Source organism: Hylaeus anthracinus, unplaced genomic scaffold, assembly GCF_026225885.1.
Source record: "Hylaeus anthracinus isolate JK02 unplaced genomic scaffold, UHH_iyHylAnth1.0_haploid 5, whole genome shotgun sequence".
Classification (NCBI taxonomy): domain Eukaryota; kingdom Metazoa; phylum Arthropoda; class Insecta; order Hymenoptera; family Colletidae; genus Hylaeus; species Hylaeus anthracinus.
The window spans coordinates 10,497,171-10,516,868 of record NW_026535322.1 but is presented as its reverse complement, the minus strand read 5'-3'; the positions used below and the strand labels follow the sequence as shown (position 1 = coordinate 10,516,868).

General features: G+C 38.5%; 6 protein-coding genes across 7 annotated transcripts; 4 read left to right on the top strand and 2 right to left on the bottom strand.

Annotated features, from left to right (window-relative positions):
- Window positions 1–527: 527 nt before the first annotated feature.
- Window positions 528–2,316, top strand: LOC128895607 (40-kDa huntingtin-associated protein-like). The gene is made up of 7 exons (XM_054158335.1): window positions 528–959; window positions 1,053–1,099; window positions 1,177–1,379; window positions 1,459–1,660; window positions 1,724–1,826; window positions 1,895–2,013; window positions 2,085–2,316. The coding sequence occupies exons 1-7, from the start codon at window positions 874–876 to the stop codon at window positions 2,252–2,254; spliced, it is 930 nt and encodes a 309-aa protein (XP_054014310.1). The 5' UTR covers window positions 528–873; the 3' UTR covers window positions 2,255–2,316.
- A 144-nt stretch (window positions 2,317–2,460) lies between these two features.
- On the top strand, window positions 2,461–5,307 carry LOC128895602 (UDP-glucose 4-epimerase-like). Of its 2 annotated transcripts, none has more exons than XM_054158328.1 (7): window positions 2,461–2,739; window positions 3,714–3,960; window positions 4,068–4,181; window positions 4,270–4,446; window positions 4,545–4,725; window positions 4,826–5,107; window positions 5,169–5,307. In XM_054158328.1, the coding sequence occupies exons 2-7, from the start codon at window positions 3,718–3,720 to the stop codon at window positions 5,261–5,263; spliced, it is 1,092 nt and encodes a 363-aa protein (XP_054014303.1). In that variant the 5' UTR covers window positions 2,461–2,739; window positions 3,714–3,717; the 3' UTR covers window positions 5,264–5,307. The 2 variants fall into 2 exon arrangements, with proteins under 2 accessions (XP_054014303.1, XP_054014302.1); XM_054158327.1 differs by having other exon boundaries at window positions 2,461–2,781.
- Window positions 5,109–7,051, bottom strand: LOC128895600 (N(6)-adenine-specific methyltransferase METTL4). The gene is made up of 5 exons (XM_054158326.1): window positions 6,793–7,051; window positions 6,357–6,721; window positions 5,851–6,025; window positions 5,615–5,786; window positions 5,109–5,551 (listed from the first exon to the last, which is right to left on the bottom strand). Exons 1-5 carry the CDS (start codon window positions 7,045–7,047, stop codon window positions 5,361–5,363), a joined length of 1,158 nt encoding a protein of 385 aa, XP_054014301.1. The 5' UTR covers window positions 7,048–7,051; the 3' UTR covers window positions 5,109–5,360.
- A 263-nt stretch (window positions 7,052–7,314) lies between these two features.
- LOC128895597 (lariat debranching enzyme) lies at window positions 7,315–9,333 on the top strand. The gene is made up of 5 exons (XM_054158320.1): window positions 7,315–7,518; window positions 7,586–7,877; window positions 7,973–8,073; window positions 8,137–8,975; window positions 9,053–9,333. Exons 1-5 carry the CDS (start codon window positions 7,322–7,324, stop codon window positions 9,133–9,135), a joined length of 1,512 nt encoding a protein of 503 aa, XP_054014295.1. The 5' UTR covers window positions 7,315–7,321; the 3' UTR covers window positions 9,136–9,333.
- A 712-nt stretch (window positions 9,334–10,045) lies between these two features.
- Window positions 10,046–16,959, top strand: LOC128895590 (zinc finger protein 91-like). The gene is made up of 5 exons (XM_054158307.1): window positions 10,046–10,154; window positions 10,262–10,923; window positions 11,319–11,661; window positions 11,751–13,155; window positions 13,241–16,959. The coding sequence occupies exons 2-5, from the start codon at window positions 10,765–10,767 to the stop codon at window positions 15,222–15,224; spliced, it is 3,891 nt and encodes a 1,296-aa protein (XP_054014282.1). The 5' UTR covers window positions 10,046–10,154; window positions 10,262–10,764; the 3' UTR covers window positions 15,225–16,959.
- LOC128895596 (transmembrane protein 209) lies at window positions 15,666–19,486 on the bottom strand. Its single transcript, XM_054158319.1, has 9 exons — window positions 19,361–19,486; window positions 19,171–19,277; window positions 18,952–19,077; window positions 18,582–18,880; window positions 18,189–18,509; window positions 17,975–18,108; window positions 17,568–17,894; window positions 17,287–17,508; window positions 15,666–17,191 (listed from the first exon to the last, which is right to left on the bottom strand). Exons 2-9 carry the CDS (start codon window positions 19,215–19,217, stop codon window positions 17,063–17,065), a joined length of 1,605 nt encoding a protein of 534 aa, XP_054014294.1. The 5' UTR covers window positions 19,218–19,277; window positions 19,361–19,486; the 3' UTR covers window positions 15,666–17,062.
- Between the last annotated feature and the right edge of the window lie 212 nt (window positions 19,487–19,698).

The following is a 19,698-nucleotide window of genomic DNA, read 5'->3' as shown; positions in this document are numbered from 1 at the left end:
GAAATAGTTTCGACAGTTGGTATTAGATGGCGCCAGCAGTACTTTTCAATAAATTAATTCTTTACTTTTTTATAAAAGGATAATTGATACGATTCTTTGCTTTATAACACTGTAATATATTTGTTAAATATGTTATTTAAACATTTTTATAATTAATGCAGCAATAGTATCGACGCTTTAGTTAGTGGCGCCATCTAGTGCCAACTATGAGAACTATTTTCGCTACAAGCTTGGGCGTTTTGCCACCGATGACGCCACTGGCCGGCTCAGTTTCGTATCCACGGTAACAGGTGGGGTGCTATGGCTATTGTGGCTATGAGCGCGAAATCATGAATATATTTGTCCTTATTATTTTTGTATATTGTCTATACTTATGTATTGTCTTTATATATTGTCCTATATCTATCCTTAAATTATGAATATATTTGTAAAATTATGTAGGGGTACTTAAGATACCCCTTTTTAGTCGTACGTATACGTCATTGATGCTGTGTTCGCCGCGCATGCGCATAACCTTCTTGAGATTCACGCGAAGAAAATAGAGGGGATTTATCAGGATTTATGGCAATCCCTGGTGAGCGGTGGCTTTTGTTTCCATCCTATTACTTTCCATATAGATATCAATTGCTATCAATTACGTAAAATTGATATACAGGGATTAATCAAACTGCGAAACTAATTAGGCTTTAACTTAGGGCTCTAAAAGTTTCTCAACGATAACATTTACTTTTCATAAAAAATTTCAAAACAGTCCCCTCGTAATAATTAGCCTCAGAATGCGATTAAGATGAATATCAATATCAATTCTAAGTATCTATAGATACACGGATTAAAAACCAGTGTCAACAAAATTTAAATTCAAAGTTTTGAAACATGGCACATTTGAAACAAAGACAGATAATGGGAGATTCGTTGGACTTTTTGACGAAGTACCATAGTATATCTAATAAATTAAAAAAGTAAGTGTATTTGTTATGCGTTCTCCTTTCTTTTGTAATAATTAATTGTTTTTATGAAAATTTATAAAGATTCCATTGTTAACTTTATTTTAGACGTTTTTTGAGGAAGCCGAATGTTGCCGAAGCGAGCGATCATTTTGGCAAGTCACACGAAAATTCTATGTTTCTCTTGTAAATATATAATCTGCAATATACAAAATAATAGATTGTTTTGTAGGTGCCTTGGCTACTGAATGCGAACAAAAAGAATTATGGCAATATGCAGGCTTATGTTCGTTAGCTGCAGCCAGATGTCAAGGAACATTGGAAAATGTTTTCCCTGAATTAAATTTTTTAATCAAAGCAGGCAGAGAATTTCTCGTCGCGGATAAAAAAGATAAGGATATTGGCTGCCCTTCTATAGGACAAGAAAATACACAGGTCGATTATATTTTCTATTTGAATCCATTGTCAATGACATAAATTGTATGAAATGTTGAAGTTATAATCATTGGTTTAGGCTGCTATAAGTTGTTTCGGTCATGCTTTAGCACGTTGTCAGAATCAACCAGGGTTCAACACTATGTCTGCTGGACTAGCATTAGAACTGGCGTTAGCATTAGATTCTACTCCAGCTGGTATCCAACAATTGCGTAAAGCTATTGATATTTTTCCTACTGCAAAAGCTATTAATACATTGGTATCCTATCATATTAATCAAGGTAAATATTTATTTAAATAACTATAATTAGTTGGAATTACTAATAAAAATCGTATCCCATTAGGTGATTATGTATCCGCTTTACAAATTCTTAACGAGTTTGTCGAATTTATCGAAACTTACATAAACACTGGTGCAAGAGGAAACTACAGTGTTATACTACACAGGTACAGATACAATTAAGAGTTTACAATTATGTTGTAATAAAAAAGTATCGAAATAACGTTATCTACAGGTGTGAAGTGACCAGGGTACTCTTGTTACTTATACTTCAACCATCGCCGCAAAGACTTGCGCCTTCCTTAGCTCAAGTTTTAGAGAAATATGCATGGATAGAAGAAACTGCAAACAACGGCGAGCATTTCTCTATCTTTCGTTTAACAAATTAAATATACTTCAATGAATTAACGAATAATATATTACAGATTTCAACATGAGCGAAAACGAATTATTATTGTTACAATCGTTAGTATTAGCATCTCAATCGCACGATTATCAAGCATTGCTGGAATTGGAAGGTGAATTGTGGCCCTATTTAGACGCTGAACAAAAAGAATTATTGCACAAGTTAATTCAAATTTTAACGGCGCAATGAGCAAACGGAGCTCTATTCTGTATATAAATAATAAAGATATGTCGTTACATTTTACAAAAAAAGATGTTTCTCTATTCGTAAAACATTTATTTCATTCGTCTTCACGTTGCTTAAAGTTACATTTTTATGAGTCAATCCTTGACAAATCATCCGATGAGGTAAGCGGTAACTGTTCGTTTTTTACGTGTGCCATCGTTCCCCCTCCATTCTTACCGCGAAGAACGTAGAAGAAACGTAGGCAGCGGTAGGCAAGTAGAGAGAACTGGGTATCTGTGTGAAAGGAAGAACTTATTGCAGCAGAAAGCAAGGACTCTGAGAGGGTCGAAGTATATGGTGTGCGTGACACCACAACGATACGACGACGGTGTCGTAGAAGAGGGGATGTCTTGCGTTCCACGAATATACTAAACTCTACTTTCCTATACCAGAAGACAACACAGTCGGGACGTAGTCTGTGATTACGCGGCGCATCCTCGGATCCTTCGGTATTGGCTTGTATTCGCTACTCCTAATCCTGCGCTATCGAGGTAACAATACATTGTCTTCAAACTACAATCGTGTCTTATTTAAGGCGAACATTATCAAATATACTGTAACAAAGGAATTCAAACAATTTGCATAATGAAATTTAACGTCAAGTTGACAATGGACACACTCTTCAAAAGGCCTCTGTAATGTCGTATCAAATAAAAATTTCACTCGCAATTTTAATAAAATAATAATTATCGTGAAAACAAAGAAGACACTGGCGTTGCTAATATAATGTATTGTTAATTAAAGATGTACGCGACTCGTAAGAGTAACGAGTTATTTTCTTTTGTCTTTGTATTTCGAGGAGTTTCCTTTAACGCATATATTTTATTCGAGTTCCTACGGTGTAGAGCCAGGCAAAAGTTTCTGTAATGTATCAAAGGTACCTGATCAACTTCGAGTACCGTTAAGTACAGCGGTATAATAGTCGAACGTTCAGTCATCTTTATCTTTGTACAGGGCGTAACAAAAATAATATTTTTCATCGCTTATTTAATACTTAATCCTTTTTTTAAATACTATTACTTTATTCCTCCACGGAACGTGTAAAACATCACGTAAGCTGAAAACGTTATTCGATCGAAATATGTTCAGTTCAAGGTGGTAATTCGATTTTTGGAACTTATTAATCGAATTAATGCGTATTACAAAAATAGTTGCTAATCGCACGTGCCGTAAACGTAATGATTTACCACGTGTTCCAGCGACCTTGAACTCTACACAGTTCGATGCAGGTGAATGTCCCAAGCACCTATGTGTTTCACCTTGCATGGAGAACCATATTTACCCCTCCTTTATTTTAATAATTTTAAAACAATTCATTATCCGTTCGAGAAGGAAAGAAAGGAACTTCAAACATTTAAAAGCGTGCACTTTCATCATCACGCGCGCAAAAGAATTGTGTAACACAGCGTTTTCGTTTTTATAGAAACATGACAGATTGGAAAACCATTTTTGTAACGGGAGGAGCCGGTTACATTGGCAGCCACTGCATCGTCGAACTCTTGGAGAGCGGATACGATGTCGTAGCCATAGATAATTTTGCTAACAGCGTAATCGAGGGTAGCGGCGAATCTGCGGCTCTTAAAAGAGTCGAGCAAATAACAGGGAAGAAAGTTCCTTTCTATAATTGTGATCTCGTCGACCGTGATAAACTCGAAGCTGTGTTTAATAAGGTATTACAAATTATTATAACATAGTCGAACGCTTATTAATTAGTAAAACACTATACTTATGTTAACTAATGTTAATACTATATATTTACTATATATTTACGTTTCAGCACAAAATAGATTGCGTGATTCATTTCGCCGCGATAAAGGCCGTCGGTGAATCGATGCAGGTCCCTCTTCATTATTACAGAAATAATATTATCGGTGCTATCAATTTACTAGAGGTAAACCGCATTTTAACAAGTCTTCAAATTTCTTCATTCTCGCGTTGTCTCGCGTATTATAAAAATAAACAGACTTTACCGTTTCAAGGTAATGAAAGCTGCTGGATGTTTCCAACTAGTTTTTAGCAGTTCTTGTACAGTTTACGGGGAACCGAACGAACTTCCGATCACAGAGGACCACCCGACGGGCAATATCACGAATGTGTACGGTAGAACCAAGTACTTCATCGAGGAAATGCTTAAAGATATATCCAGAGCCGAAAAGGTGCGAGTAACGCTGTAAACGATTTAACAAACATTGAAGATATTCCTTTTTAAAAGTTCTCCAAACAAAACATCTATGTTCGTCTTTTCATTTAACAGAATTGGAACATCATTTCTTTAAGATATTTCAATCCAGTAGGTGCTCATTCTAGCGGCTTAATCGGAGAAGATCCTACGAAGCCTTTTACGAATTTAATGCCTTATATAGCACAAGTAGCCTTAAGGCATAAACCTGAACTCGTTATTTACGGAGGCGATTATCCTACGAAAGACGGTACAGGTGCGTCCGAGCGTTTTAATATAATCTAAAAGGTTACGTTGTTTGTTACTTTAATTGTACAATTGTTTGTGCAACTACAGGATGTTCGTTATTTTCATAGGTGTACGCGATTATATTCACGTTATGGATTTGGCGGCTGGTCACGTGGCAGCGTTAAATGCCTTGCACAAGCGACACTTGAGGCTAAAAATTTACAATTTAGGTACTGGAAAGGGCGTATCTGTACTCGAATTGATCAAAACTTTCGAGACTATAACGGGAACGACGGTACCGTACGTTATCAAAGATAGACGAGAGGGTGACATAGTGTCGATGTACGCTAACACGGATTTAGCGGAAAAAGAGTTAGGATGGAAGACCAAACATAACGTTGAACAAATGTGTAAGTTACGTAATACCTTCATTTTATGTTTAACATATTTCTAATAATATTTTTAATATAGGCGAAGATTTTTGGAGGTGGCAAACAATGAACCCGCATGGTTATCGTGCTGTCATAAAAAATGGTGTTAGCGACCACGTAAATGGGACTTCATAATATTATTTAACTGCCATTGAGGCATGACTAGTTTATAAGAATAATAAAAAAAAAATACAGTACTTCTGAAACAATTGTTATTTTGTATACTTCAATTTTAATTAATCAATTTATTTACATCCATGTTACTGCTGTTTTGAGCCTCTTTTGTTTCTTCTATGACTGTATACAGGGACAAATGTTGAAACTTCAAAACTTCAAGGCCCCAACTTGTCCACTTAGGAAGCAAGTACCTCGCGAATAATTCTAAACACTTTGGTTCATTTGGAAGATACTCTCGCAGAACTTCTAGAATTTTCATATAACTTCTAGAATATTTATTCTACGCAGATTACCGTGAATGGCCCTTACCTGTAAGCGGTGGTTTGTGAGAATGTACAGCACTCGGAACGCTTATCAACAATTTCCTATCGGGAATGTTTATTTCGTTACCGTTTAATACAGATCCCAACACTAGTAATTCGTAAGGTTGTTTACCAAGCGCAGAATTAAAGTTACACGTTGTACTTCCGGCTTCAGTGACCTGAAGTATTAACCAAACTAAATTACATATTTTGTAACCGACATGTAAGTTGTTATACACTTACTTTAACCCAATACCATTTCGCCCTGTACGTAACACCCCACGACGGAAATATATTGTGAAAAATACTGTGCAGATGACTGGGAGCATTAGTACACCAAATTGCTACAAATCCATTCGAACATAATAACTTCCCAATTGGTATCCTGGCTAACTCCTCGTTGTACATCATTTTATAACTGTGTAATAGAAGAACATAAAACACAATTTACATAATATACATACATGGAGCATCATTTACAGAAAGTAATTGTAAGCGATATTATGCAAAAATATAGGATTCTGAGAAAAATTGTTGGAATTACAATTACAAAATGTATAATCACTGTTTTAATATTGTACAACGAGAATTTTTTATGTCGAAAAGTTGCATCTAAAATCTTATTTACCCATATGGTCGCAAAATTGAGAACAAGATAAACGTATACTATTATCAAAGTCCTTATTCTTGTTAAACTGCGGAGAGAGTTTGCTTTTTTTATTGGCTTATACTGAACCATACAACATCACCTAGCTTCTAAATATTTCGTTTTTTTCCTTCTTATGGACTTGTTCCACCAAGGAGGATCCAACAATATAAAATCGTATTGATTGTTCAACTCCAACATTCTGGCAATGCTGTCCACGTCGTAGCAATAAAAGTTACATTTCTTTGGGAATACGTATTTTTCATCTTTTGTTTCCGATATGATAGCAATGTCTGTATCATTGCAACCATAAAAGTGTCCCTCTTCCTCGGTAAACGTGTCCTGATAAAATTTCTGTGATGCCAAACGTGCTGCTTCGTTATTATCAGACGTTATGTTAGCGGAGAATAATCCTTCCGCTTTGGCAGATGAAATTATTCGGTTGAATGCTTGTTTAACGTAATTTATCTATATCATACATACGAGTAAACATTAATTTCGCATGTAATTGATTATTAAACTGTATCTAGTCCACATACCTCTTTTAAATCTTCCTCGGGTAAAAGTTTCGTCCGTTTCCTTTTCTTGCTCTTATTTTGTAATGGAATTCCTTCGTGTCGATCGGATTGAGTTATTTGATTCTGACGTAAATATTGGGAATTTATTTCAAATAACGTTTCGTTAAAAATTAACCTGCACTGCGTGTTACCATTCGTCGCAATGTTATAAATATTGTTAAGATATTGTAAATGAGATACGATCCATCCTTCTTCGGTAGAGAAAATTAAACTCATAATTAACTCAAATAAACCTTAATACACATTTACGATTACGAGAAAGGTGAATACACATTTCGAGCAAACTTTATCCTGTAATCTGTTATAATCGTTGCCATAGCAACGATTAAGTTAAATATGGCGGCCATGTCAGACAGTTGTTAGCTGTTAGGTTAGGATAAGTGATTGTTGTAATTGTTTTACTTAATATTTTAGGAATTAGACGATTAAACGAGAATTTGTCGAACGTGTTAATTATTGTAAAAGTGAAGGAGCACGTATAAAAGCAAAAATGAGGATCGCCGTGGAGGGTTGTGCACACGGTGAATTGGATATTATTTACGAAACTATTCAAGAAATGGAAAAGGCTGATGGAAAGAAAATAGATTTACTTATTTGTTGCGGAGATTTTCAATCTACGAGAAATTTGAGCGATTTAAATTGCATGGCTGTACCTGATAAATATAAGGATATGTGTACTTTTTATAAGTGAGTTACGAATCCTCAATTTGTTTGTGATAGCTAAGTTTAAAATTAATGTTACGATACATCGTAGATATTATTCTGGGGAGAAAGTTGCACCTGTGTTAACAGTATTTATTGGAGGAAATCATGAAGCGTCGAATTATCTTCAAGAACTACCCTATGGTGGATGGGTAGCGCCTAATATTTATTACCTTGGTTACGCCGGTGTAATAACAGTAGGTGGTATCAGAATTGCTGGACTGTCAGGAATTTATAAGGGGCAACACTTGATGCAGGGACATTATGAAAAACCTCCTTATACAGAAAATACAATCAGAAGTGTATATCACATTAGAAACTTAGAAATATTTCGGTTAAAGCAGGTAATTCTATTATTTCATTTTGGTTAATGTAAAACAATAATTAAATGTTTATTTATTTATTATGTTATTTTTATATTTATATTGTATTTTTGTAGCTCACTGGCAACATTGATATTTTCTTATCTCATGATTGGCCGGCAGGAATAACTAAATATGGAAATGAAAATATGTTGTTGAAAGGAAAACCGTTTTTCAAGTAAGTTTACTGTATTTACTTTATGTGTTCGTATTTACGAATGTGCTCACATTTTTATTACAGAAATGACATAGAAAATAATATGCTTGGTAGTCCACCAAGTATGGAACTTTTGGAATATCATTATCCAAGCTATTGGTTTTCTGCACATTTACATTGTAAATTTGCAGCTCTTGTTCCTGAAAAAGAGGGAACAAGAGTAACTAAATTTTTAGCTTTAGATAAATGCCTTCCGAAACGAAAATTTCTTCAAATACTTGAACTAGAACACGATCCGAAATTATCATTGAAACCGCAGTATGATTTAGAGTGGTTAACAATATTGCATTTAACGAACCATTTGTTAAGCGTTAAAAGTGGTATTCATTATATGCCTGGGCAGTATGGTAACAGTAGATGGATATTTACCCCAACTGCAGAGGAAAAAGCAAACATTTTAAAAAGATTCAATCACGAATTAGAAGTTCCCCTAAATTTTATGCAAACTATGAAGCCGTACAATCCTGATGCTTCAGCCTTTTCAAATGATTCACCGAAATTAGTAATAAATAATCAAACTACTCAGTTTTGTAACACGTTGGGTATCGACGATCCATCTGTCTTACTACAAATAATGAGTAATGCAAAAGAATGTAAATCAAATGGATTGTTAATAGAATCATCGTACAAACAAATATCAGCTTCCAATGATATATCTAATTCATTCGAAGAAGACAATGTTTTAAATTCCACATTTGATGGAAGCTTACCTAACGATATATTCAATCGAACATCGCCGTTAAATTTATCCCCTAAGAGTAATAGCGAAGAACAAGATTTAGAAATAAATAGTAGTAAAGAAGCTTTAGATGGAAGTATAAATAGTTTAACATCAGCTGTTAATTTTGATTGTACAGACGACGGTGAGTAACACATTGATTATAATTTACATGTAATGTTATTTTGATTAAGCAATAAAAATGCAATCTTTATATTTCAGGTAATAAACATTTCATACAAATCGAACCGAACTGTAAAAAATTTAAGCGACGGAATTATTCTATATATTCCAATACGCTTTGAATCCAATTTAATATTTTATTCGATAATTAACCTTGGAATGTTTTGATTCCAGTTCAAATATTTTTGAATATAATCGATTTTGGTAAAGTGAATGATAAATGAATTTGTACATAAAAGAGTCATATTATTTCTTTTAGAAAATCATTTTCTATTATGTAAGAAACTATTACAAAATATAGTTGTGTCACCTTTTTTTTTTTTAAATAAATATACCTCGATTCATTGTTCGTTTCTATTCTTATTATAATCTTTCAACTATAAGTATAGTAATTATTTAATTGTGTGGTGTTCATTAAAAACAAAAAAGGAGGTCGACCCTGTGGGGTAATCTCAGATGGTAGATCTGAATTCAGGCCCACTCCTGATAAGACAGCCGTGGAAGGATGGTGTAGATAAAATAACACTTTGCCGTATTCAAGATAAAGCCAACGTGCTATGTTACAAAACTCTTTTTCTCTCTTTACTCCTCTAAACAACGGTCCACACGGTTCTGGACTTCCCGACAGGTCCCGCGCAGAGTTTACTCCCCTCTCACAATCACAAAAGAAAAACGAAGGAGTGGGGGTAGAGGCTTAAGGCGCATCCCCACAACCCTTTAGTTAGTGGCGCCATCGGTTGCAAATTGCCCAAGTTTGTAGTGAAAATAATTCTCACAGTTGCTACTAGATGGCGCCACTAACTAAAGCATCGATGCTATTGCTGCATTTATAATAAAAATGTTTTACAAATATATTATAGTGTTATAAAACAAAGAATCGTATCAATTATCCTTTTATGAAAAAGTAAAGAATTAATTTATTGAAAAGTACTGATACAGCCATCTAGTAGCACCAGTGGGAACTATTTTCACTACAAACTTGGGCGTTTTCCCACCGATGGCGCTACTGGCACTCGTTCACAGAGCGGCTTAGTGAGCGATGGCCTTCCTGCACCCAATGAGCAGTCCAATGAAGCGTTGATCACGTGTCAGGTTCTGTTTAGATCCAGCTTTATTTTCTCACGAAATATACCGCATACATGTATGTAAACATTGTCTATTATAACTCCGCCTACGCAGTATTATCGATCAAAATGCAAATTCTCTTCCTTTTCTTTCTTTCTTAGCCTGTAAATACCCTGTTTACAGGCACTGAAGATGTGGCTCATACGGCTACGATACTCGATAGCCATCTATCGAGAGTGACGAGCACCGCTCCATCGAAGCGTTCTGAAATAATTTCCACAACGGTGACTTGACTTTCAGCATTAAACGATGCTGCGAAACGTAAAGTGAATCGGGTGAAATGTGAACCGTGTAACGAGCAATAGCCTGGCGAACAGTGTACAGATGAAAATCGTGAAACGGCGTACAAAGTCTCGCGAGTGTATGCGTCAACGCTAGATTCATATCGACGAGTGCGGAACGGAGAATGTTGTAGAGGGACTGTAGCGAGTTGAACTTATAATCGTGGGGTCGGTGGTTTGCATTTGACAGATTGTTGCAGCGCGGTTATTTGGCGGTTCTGGACGGGGGTGACGGTTGGTATCAGTCTGGAGGGAGCGAAAGACCGAGCGGGGGACTGTAGTCTGCAGGCTACGGGCTGCGGGCTGCGGGCACAAACACGAACCATCTAGTTCACCAAGCAAAACATGGAGTCCGATTCCCCGCAAAACGTGGAGGACGGAATCGTGGCGACGGTGGAGATATGCCGCGTCTGCCTCCTCGGAAATTTGGTCATGCGAGACTTGTTCCTAGAGAGCGAGGTCGCCTCTCTTTCGGCGAAAGCGATGAGCTTCGCCAATGTTAAGGTTAGACACGTAACTTAGAGGTTAAGTTGAGTATCCCAAACAGAGATGGACAATATAACTATTTAGATAAGAAATGTCGAGTAACTAGTGAAAGATAAACAATGTTTGATCCTTTAATAAAAATAATAATCTGAACTATACAACCGAGACAAGTTTCGCTTTGAACGACTGTTTGTAAGTTTTTATTATCTAATATTCCAATGAAATTTTGTTCACCTCTGATCGTGTAGAATAAAGTTTTATTTACGATATCGAGTCTTTGGTTGAAGAAAAGTAGAAAATGCGTATTTGATGCCTTCTCTGTTTCGTGCCTTAGGTATGTTTACAGAGTTGTTTATTTTGCACACTTTTGGTCGCGTAAAGAAATCAGATTTAAGGAATGATTTGGTTTTCAGATGGTACCAGGGGATGGTCTGCCGACACGTGTGTGCTGCATATGCGCGGATAAACTAGAATCCGCGTATGAGTTTAAATTGCAGGTGGAACAAGCGGATACGGTCCTCAGAGAAAGATTCGTCGCCATGAACATGAAGGAAGAGTTGTTCTTCAATGAGGTCGAGGTACATCTCGAACCAGGGGACCAAGGCGGAGGTATAGGAGAAATGCACATGGAACACGATTATCAGTCTACCGTTGAAAGCCTTGGATCGATGTCGCGGGAAGAGAAATCCCTTCTGAAGGATCAGTTGTCTCTACTGGAAGTAGGAAAGTTAGACGAACGAGAATCGATCACGAGAGGTAAATAAAAGTCTGATCTGAATGATCCGAATAATCTGAACAATTAAATTTGATTCGTTGTATTAAAAGTCATGAATCTTTATGTTTAGAGCAGGAGAATGGTCCGGTGATGGAAGAAGCGATCGATCGAGTGATTGCTTCGAAACAGGGATCGGATGATTGTCCGAGCCGAGAAGGAGAGAACAAATCTATCGACGATACACCTCGGGACGAAGCAACGTCGAAATATACGAGCAACACCCGAAATTGCATCGAGAATATCCCTACGATAGAACACGATTACATACTGCATCACGAATATATATTAGGGGACGAGACCCACCAAGATGATAGAGAAGAACGGGAAGTACAACAACAAGAACAGATTATTTCGGAGGAATCGTTTCCTCGGGAAGAGTGCGCGGAATACGTAAATTTATTGGTGAAAGCTGCTGACGCGACAAATCAGGAAGAAGAAAAGCAAGCAACCGAAGACGAAGTCAAGGTAGAACAGGATTCTGAAAGTCAGAACGAAACGAGAAGAAGCAAGCGTAAATTGGTTCGACGAAACGTTGAATCGCCGCGAGATTCCGACGAAGAGAATTATTTCGAGAATTTGAATCTGAGTTCGCGGTTGAAGAAGGTTCAAGCTCCCGATAAATCGGACAGAGTCTTCTTCATGTGTTACCTTTGTGATAAGGAATTTTTATCGAAGAACGTCTTGAGGGAGCACATGCACTCACACGAGGAGGTCAGGAGGGCGTTGTCGTTACAAGAAACGCCTGTAAAGCCACAGAAGACCATCAGCAGTTCTCCTAAATCGCCTCCGTCCGGGAAACGATTGAACAAATGCCCTCATTGTGGCAAGCAATACATATACATAATCTCGTACACTAAGCACCTAAAGAAACACGAGAGGGAAAAAGATTCGAAGGATGAGTCGATGCCGTTGGAGATTTCGTTTCACGAAGACGAGCACAGTTTGGATTTCGATGATTATCCGGATAAGCATCACTTGGAATCCGAATGTCGAAAGAGAGCTAGAAAAAGCGATGGTGTCAACGGAGCAAAATCGGAGCAGGAGAACGACGAGGATGTAGAAGGGCTGTTAGAGGAGGACGATAACGAGAACGAAGAGGATGCGAAAGAAACCGATGGTGGACGAGAGAAACGCGGCGCTCGCACGGAAACCTTCTCGTGCGACAAGTGTTTGGAAAAATTCTTTACCAGGCGCGGTTTACGGAAGCACGCGATTTTACACGCCACTCTTAAATGCAGCGTGTGCGATGAAGAATTCGATTCGCTGGAGAAACTGAGGAATCATCGAGCGAAGCACGTACTCGAGGGTGTATTAACCGAACAAGATCTGGAAGCAGACGCAGAGGGGACGGAAAACAAAGAAGCAGATGACTTCGAAGGCGAGGATAAGAAGAAGGAAGATGGAAGCCAAACGGAACAGGAGAACGATGAAGTAAAGTCGTTGGGAGCGGAGAGTCCGTCGAAGAAGAATGCCAGGTAACGTCTCGATTAAGATTTTTAAACATTTAGTAAAACGATTTTTTCGATGAATAGTTTTGACAATATCTATCGTCTTATTTAGAAACACGGAGACCAGTTCGGGCGACTATCGTTGCAAGGTGTGTTATCAACGATTCACCAAGAAGGATCTGCTGCAGAGGCACGTGGAACAGCACGTTAAATCCTACAAATGCACGCAATGTAACAAAATTTTCAACAACGAGCTCACGTTGCGAAATCATCTCATAGCTAGCGACCATAAAACTATCATTCAAGGACAAGAGTACGATCCTAACAAACGTATCAAGCGAGTCGCCGCAAAGGCGGCGCAAAAGATTATCGATCAAATAAAAACGGAAGACGGTTTGGAGGATTACGACGAAAAGGAGACTAAAGCGATCAACCGTTCGGTCAACCGTGCCCCTGCCCACGCAGATGGGAATTATGGTCGAGGTAAACGGGAGAGTATTCCTACCGCGAAGAAACTCGTTTACAAGAAAGATCTGGAGTGCGTGAGCTGCAATAAAAAGTGTACTTCGAAGCAGTCGTTGGCGAAACATATGGAACAACACGTGAAGGATGAAAAAACGGCCAAGTCGGAAAAACAAAAACAACCCGCGATGAAGAAGGAACGACAAAGAAACTGTGTCAACGAAACCACTGACGGGAACGATGTCAAGGACGACGATTACGATTCCGACTTCGAGAGTGGCTTGGATTGGCCGATGGATAATCACGAGTGCTCCAAGTGCAAGAAACGCTACAGCACGAAAAAATCATTGCTGCGGCATCAGTTATTGCACGAGGAGCCGAACTTCGAGTGCGACATTTGCAGCGTTAAATTCTACCGCAAGGACAAGCTGAAGGCCCACTACGACAAGTGCTCGGAGAAGAACCCCGATCAGGTGAGAAAATGCAACATCTGCGGGGACAGTTTCGAGAATAACGAGATCCTGCGTGAGCATAGAGCGAAGCACGTTACTGAAGGCATCCTCACCGAGGAGGATCTGAGAGACATCGAGCCACGACCCGAAGAGAAGAAACCAGGCGAGAAAATCGGTAGAAAGAGAAGAACCGATATCGTCGGTCTCGAATGCACGGAGTGCAATAAACAATACACATCGAGGAAGGGGCTCCTGCGTCATATTCAGGTGCACGAAGGGAAAAAGTACCTCTGCGACATATGCCCGAAGAAATTCTACCGGAGGGAACACTTGAAGATACACGTGGCCAAGCATAACATGATCAAACCATACAAGTGTGGACGCTGCTCGAAACGTTTCATTAAAGAGGAACAACTGACCAATCACTTGTCGAAGCATGACCGTACCTTCAAGAAGAGCAAAGAAACAGATAGCTCCAAGAGATTCCTTTGCGAGATTTGCTCGAAGAGCTTCACACAATCGACGACGTTGATAGCCCACCTCAGGGCTCACAATGGTATCAAACCGTACGTCTGCGAAGTCTGTTCGCGGCCGTTCACAACGAACGCGTACCTAAAGATGCACATGAGGACGCATACGCAGGAGCGACCGTACATTTGTCAGTACTGTTCGCGTGCGTTCGCCAGAGCCGACACGCTGGCCAATCACCTGACAAGTCACACCGGTGAAGCCAAGTACCACTGCAAGTACTGTCCCAAAAACTTCCGTCGCCTCAAATCCCTCAAAGAGCACGTCTTCATTCACACGGGTCAGAGGCCCTACGCTTGCCCAACCTGCGACCGACGGTTCAACAATAACGGAAGTCGCTATGCTCACAGCAAGAGGTGCAAGCAGAACTTCGTTCAGAATCAGAATCGTGGCCAACCGTTGACGCAAGTGCAGCCAAGTCAGAATCAACAGAGGGTGTTGCAGCAGGCTGCTCTCGGGCAAGGGCAACTGGTCAAAACCCAAAACATTAAAACAATTACGATCACCAGACAACCAGAGGCCGTTTCCAGTCAACAGGTCTCGCAACATCAGGAAATAATAATGCCCCTGATCTTCCCACTCACAGTCACTGTTGCTGATATCAGCGAGGAGGTCATCTTGCCCGAGGGAGCTAAATTGTACACGACGACTTAACTTCGTCCTCCTTAATCGGTAATCCTTCCCTGCCTGCTAATTGTGCTCGATTCCTCTTGCGGAACCCAGTGTTTCTCTCGATGAACAAAAACGAGGGGGAAAGACAAATGGCGAACTTGAAAAACAATCCGAGATAACGTTTTTAATGTTGTATTATACGTTGTATATCTCTGTTTATATTTAAATACGAGAGAACCCGGTTAAATATATGGGGATGGGGTAAAGTAGCCGCAAAACGGTAAAAATTATGGAGAATGGAAACGGTGTTTTTTCTTCTTTTTCTTTTTTATTTCGCGCGTTCAAATAGTGTTTCTCAAACTGCGGTCTGCGGACTCTGGAAAGTCCCCAAACACGTCTGGCAATTTTATTCGTATCTACTTTTGCGCATTGTTTTAGTAAACAACGTAAGAAGAGTTTTAACGAAAACCACTTCGAATATAATTTTTTTTTAAATAAATACAGTTTACTTAAGAGCAGATTTTAAATGTATTTAAAAAAAAAAAAAAATACTTTACTTGTACTATGTGTGGTTAATCGTACGTTTTTCTTTACCAAGAAGATTCGCGTAAGATTGGAATTTGAGAAACACTGGAATAGGGTATAGCAAGAATAAGGTTTATCGCTCGAATCATACATTACGTCTTCGGACCGCTATTCTTTTTAATCGTTCGAAAAATATCAGCGAGTTCCATCGGTCGCTGAATTGATTTCTCTCGGTTCATCGTGAATTTTCTCACCTCGACCGATGATCTCGCTGAAGAACGTATCGACACGTACATTTGAACAAAGGATAGTACTGGATTTTCATAGGAACTTTCTTTCCATTTCTCTTCCGTGTTCGCTATTTTTCCTCGGGAACGTTAAAGATTTGTAAAATCTTGCGGCGCGATTCTACGATATCCAAACGTGGCGCGTTCGATAGCAGTAATCTCTATTCCGAACTCGTTTCGAAGGCATCGATTCAGTAACATCACAAATCGATATCATTTCTCGAACTAGTATTTAACAAATGGTATAGTTAATTCTTCAAATCGTGATTTGTTTCGGATCCAAAATATATAAAAAAGAAATTAGTAAAAAAAAAAAGAAAACAGGACGAAAATTCGTACACGAACGAATTTTCCGATTTTTAATTATATACGTTGGATAGACCATTATAATTATATCGCGACGTATGAATTTGGTGTACATACAGATTGATTTTTAAGCACGCGAGAATCGTTATCCAAAGATTGTATTATAAATTGCACGGAAAGTGTAAAATAATTTTCTACGAGACATGTCTTTCGGTCGTTAGACTACAATAAAAGAAAAAGAAAAAAAACGAAATATAAAGTTGTAAAAAGCATACTGCATCGATAATGACGCTAGAAACAAATGCATTCCCTATGCGGTACGATACAAGTGCAATGAATAGGAATGCAGATATTTTTGCGATCCGTTACATCTACGCATTTATTCGATCGACTTGTTCCGTTTTTAAGAATCCTCGAAGCATTCTGCGAGTCCTGTTAATTGTTTGTGCGCGTCGTATATGCGATAAGTACACTTAATCATTTGCAAAATGCAAGGAACGATACGAAGAAGCCAGAGGTCTGCCAAATAGCAGCCCATTTGTTATAATGCGGCGTATCAAATAAGTGAGAATTTACTTTCATTAGAAAATGCGGAACGTGTTTTATGATTTCTTTGTACATAGACATAAGTATTGTGAATAAAGCATTCGTAGTATTGACACGTTTTTGGTCTGACTTAGGTAACGATATTGAGTAGGATTTTGTACAATTTCGTTTTAAACAAATTTTCCATTTGATGGTGTAATATTAAGAAATTATTGTTCAACCATCGATTACCCACAGGACGTTTATACCCGACGTGCCTAAATTGACACGACCTAACATCCCGTGATCTCTGGTTTTAACGATGTACAGGAACAACAGAAGCGTATGAAACAAGTTGTTCCTACCCTGCAAATTAAAAGAAATAAGCAATTAAATTTAACGATCAAGTATACGGCAAGAGGAAAGAGATAATGCTATAGACTTCAGAAAAACGTTCTTACCCGTTGTATTTCTTCGTAATCGTTGAGTGTCGAGTCCCCGGAATGTGCTAGACAATAATGAGGAGGATTTATGGATTGGCACACTATTATGGGCCCTTTGCTACGCGGTAGTGACATTCCCGATCTAGCCATGTATCTTGACGTGAAGGGTCGAGCATCTGGCTGATCCAACGGAGCTTCCAACTGCGTGTCCATGTACGTTGATACCAAGTGCATAATTATCTGCAGAAATACGAAATTAAGCGTTGTTCAAAGCCAAAGCGAACAAAAAATATAATTACCGCTGAATCAGTCGGCAAACTAGAATCCCACTCTTTGCTACTGTGAGGTCCTCCGCCGTTCCATTTGAATTCGCTCATAGAACCTCCCGTCGCAAGAACCTTAATTCTGCTGACTAAATATTCTTGATTGTTAGAGAGTTCCAGAAAAGGTACCAAGGTCGGTAGAGTGGGAATAGCGGTGACTAAAAACGGAGCTTGAGCAAGTTTCCGCAATCTGTCCAAACCGACGTGTCCTGGTTGGGAATCGCTCAATCCGTGACGAACCAAAGCAGAACTGACATTATCAATCTCAGCAGCCACTCGTTCAACGACCGTTTTACTGATCCACTGGAATAGAATCTTCTGTTAACTAATATTTTATTTTAACAGACGTTCAACTAATCGTAAATCTAATGATTTCTACTTGCCATACGTAGATTGGCCGTCCACTCGTTTACTTTGTTAGGGTCGATTCTGTATTTTCTCCAAACGTCGGGGCCACCGAACATACCCCTGGGCGAGTTTCCCTCTTCCGTGCCAGGACTGGTTGATTTCGATTTATCTGCAAAAGGAGAACATTGCTTAATTAAACGTTTAATAAACTACGATATATTTATTTGTATTATTCATGTATAAACTTACCGATAATAGGTGCTAATTGGTAGGCGCATCTTCTTAACAATGGAGAGACCTCTCCAGGACTTCTAATCGCGGGATGCGACCAGAACGAGCTAAGTAGATTAGAGGGTTGATCAATGTCAGTGGATAGAACATGCTTTCTTTGCCGACTATCGTCTAAGTAACTTTGTAACTCCTTTTCGCTTTGAATCAACTCTTCACTGGTTAGATTTCCATTTATGGAAGCGTTAAAAGATTTGTTAAGTGATCCATTAGGACTGGTCGTCGATTTCTGAGATGTTGGACTACCGTACTTGAAGAATGGACTAGTCGTTGTAAAACTCTCTTTAAAACAGATTTACATATGATATAAATTTTGTTAACAGTGTAGAAAGGTGAAGAAGAAATCTTTCATACTGGATTCGCTTAATCCTGGAGAACCAAGAGTCATCCGCCTATTGAGACTTATGCATGACAAATTCAGTGGAAATATTGGCTCGGATGACTTCTGAGGTGAGGGAACTTCGTCCTTAAAAGTGGGATCATCCTCTGTTACTCCCAGTAAACGTCTCTGTCTAGGACTCAACGTGACCGAAGGTAAAGTGAGACTTGCCCATGTGTATCTTATTATATGGTAAACAGCATTTAATGCGAATATAGAGGCTAAGCACCACTCGACCCAACAAAATGGCTTATAGGCTGCACCTCCATATATTCTGCAAAATATATATGAAAAATAATATATCCATCATTCATTAGTATCGATAAAGAAACATGAATCCCTTACATATCGAAGACTATGATTCCAAGTAAGGAGCTATTGATGAAAAACCATGTGATACTGTTCCTAGCTTTATTCTGCGTCTGTCTTACGTCCAACATTTGTTCTACCTGAGGTCTGGGGGTTAACACTCTACGAATAAAATTATTTAATGATCATGCAAGATTCAAAAACCGGTTTTATAACCTCTTCTCTCGCATCATTTCGTGAAGTTTATTAATTTACCTTGCATTAGGAGAAATACATCGCATAGGAGATCGAAAGCTACTCATCTTTTACTAGTTTACTCGATCAAGTTCCTTATAAAAATTATACTACGTTGTCGATCGTACCTAAAAAACGAGCAATGTTTGGCGCGTACTCGCCAACCACAAATTCAAACAAATTCGATTTTCAAAATTAAATGGGCACAAACTTTCTGCTACGAATAGATTTTACTATTATGCATAAACAGAGGTTTATTAATTTGTCCTATTCGAGGAAAATACGGAAAACAAACAACAGTATATAAACGCATGCCTTCTTCTTGACAAGCTTCCAACTTCCCGCGCGGTTATGATCAGCCAGATCAGCTGGATCAACTATAATCTAGATAACCAATACGTTAGACATGTCACGTGATCTCTCCGATTTGGGCGGTCGGTATACAAGAGATTTTTCTGCATAGAAATGGTAATATCCATAGATACACGGCTGCCCAATGAAAATGAGATGGCGCTTTCTTCTATTTCTGTATATTATTCGATCGAATGG

Excerpts from the sequence above, each read along its gene's own strand:
- LOC128895597 (XM_054158320.1), top strand. The coding sequence starts at position 7,322 with ATGAGGATCGCCGTGGAGGGTTGTGCACACGGTGAATTGGATATTATT. Across the intron at positions 7,878-7,972 it reads AAATATTTCGGTTAAAGCAG|CTCACTGGCAACATTGATAT; the intron begins GTAATTCTATTA and ends GTATTTTTGTAG. Across the intron at positions 8,074-8,136 it reads AAAGGAAAACCGTTTTTCAA|AAATGACATAGAAAATAATA; the intron begins GTAAGTTTACTG and ends TTTTTATTACAG.
- LOC128895590 (XM_054158307.1), top strand. The coding sequence starts at position 10,765 with ATGGAGTCCGATTCCCCGCAAAACGTGGAGGACGGAATCGTGGCGACG. Across the intron at positions 10,924-11,318 it reads TGAGCTTCGCCAATGTTAAG|ATGGTACCAGGGGATGGTCT; the intron begins GTTAGACACGTA and ends TTTGGTTTTCAG. Across the intron at positions 11,662-11,750 it reads ACGAGAATCGATCACGAGAG|AGCAGGAGAATGGTCCGGTG; the intron begins GTAAATAAAAGT and ends CTTTATGTTTAG.
- LOC128895596 (XM_054158319.1), bottom strand. The coding sequence starts at position 19,217 with ATGAGTAGCTTTCGATCTCCTATGCGATGTATTTCTCCTAATGCAAG. Across the intron at positions 17,509-17,567 it reads GTTTGCCGACTGATTCAGCG|ATAATTATGCACTTGGTATC; the intron begins GTAATTATATTT and ends GTATTTCTGCAG. Across the intron at positions 17,192-17,286 it reads ATTACGAAGAAATACAACGG|GGTAGGAACAACTTGTTTCA; the intron begins GTAAGAACGTTT and ends TTTAATTTGCAG.
- LOC128895602 (XM_054158328.1), top strand. The coding sequence starts at position 3,718 with ATGACAGATTGGAAAACCATTTTTGTAACGGGAGGAGCCGGTTACATT. Across the intron at positions 4,726-4,825 it reads TCCTACGAAAGACGGTACAG|GTGTACGCGATTATATTCAC; the intron begins GTGCGTCCGAGC and ends TTATTTTCATAG. Across the intron at positions 5,108-5,168 it reads ACATAACGTTGAACAAATGT|GCGAAGATTTTTGGAGGTGG; the intron begins GTAAGTTACGTA and ends TTTTTAATATAG.
- LOC128895607 (XM_054158335.1), top strand. The coding sequence starts at position 874 with ATGGCACATTTGAAACAAAGACAGATAATGGGAGATTCGTTGGACTTT. Across the intron at positions 1,661-1,723 it reads ATCCTATCATATTAATCAAG|GTGATTATGTATCCGCTTTA; the intron begins GTAAATATTTAT and ends GTATCCCATTAG. Across the intron at positions 2,014-2,084 it reads AGAAGAAACTGCAAACAACG|ATTTCAACATGAGCGAAAAC; the intron begins GCGAGCATTTCT and ends AATATATTACAG.
- LOC128895600 (XM_054158326.1), bottom strand. The coding sequence starts at position 7,047 with ATGAGTTTAATTTTCTCTACCGAAGAAGGATGGATCGTATCTCATTTA. Across the intron at positions 6,026-6,356 it reads ACGAAATATTTAGAAGCTAG|TTATAAAATGATGTACAACG; the intron begins GTGATGTTGTAT and ends TCTATTACACAG. Across the intron at positions 5,552-5,614 it reads TCACAAACCACCGCTTACAG|AAGTTCTGCGAGAGTATCTT; the intron begins GTAAGGGCCATT and ends TGAAAATTCTAG.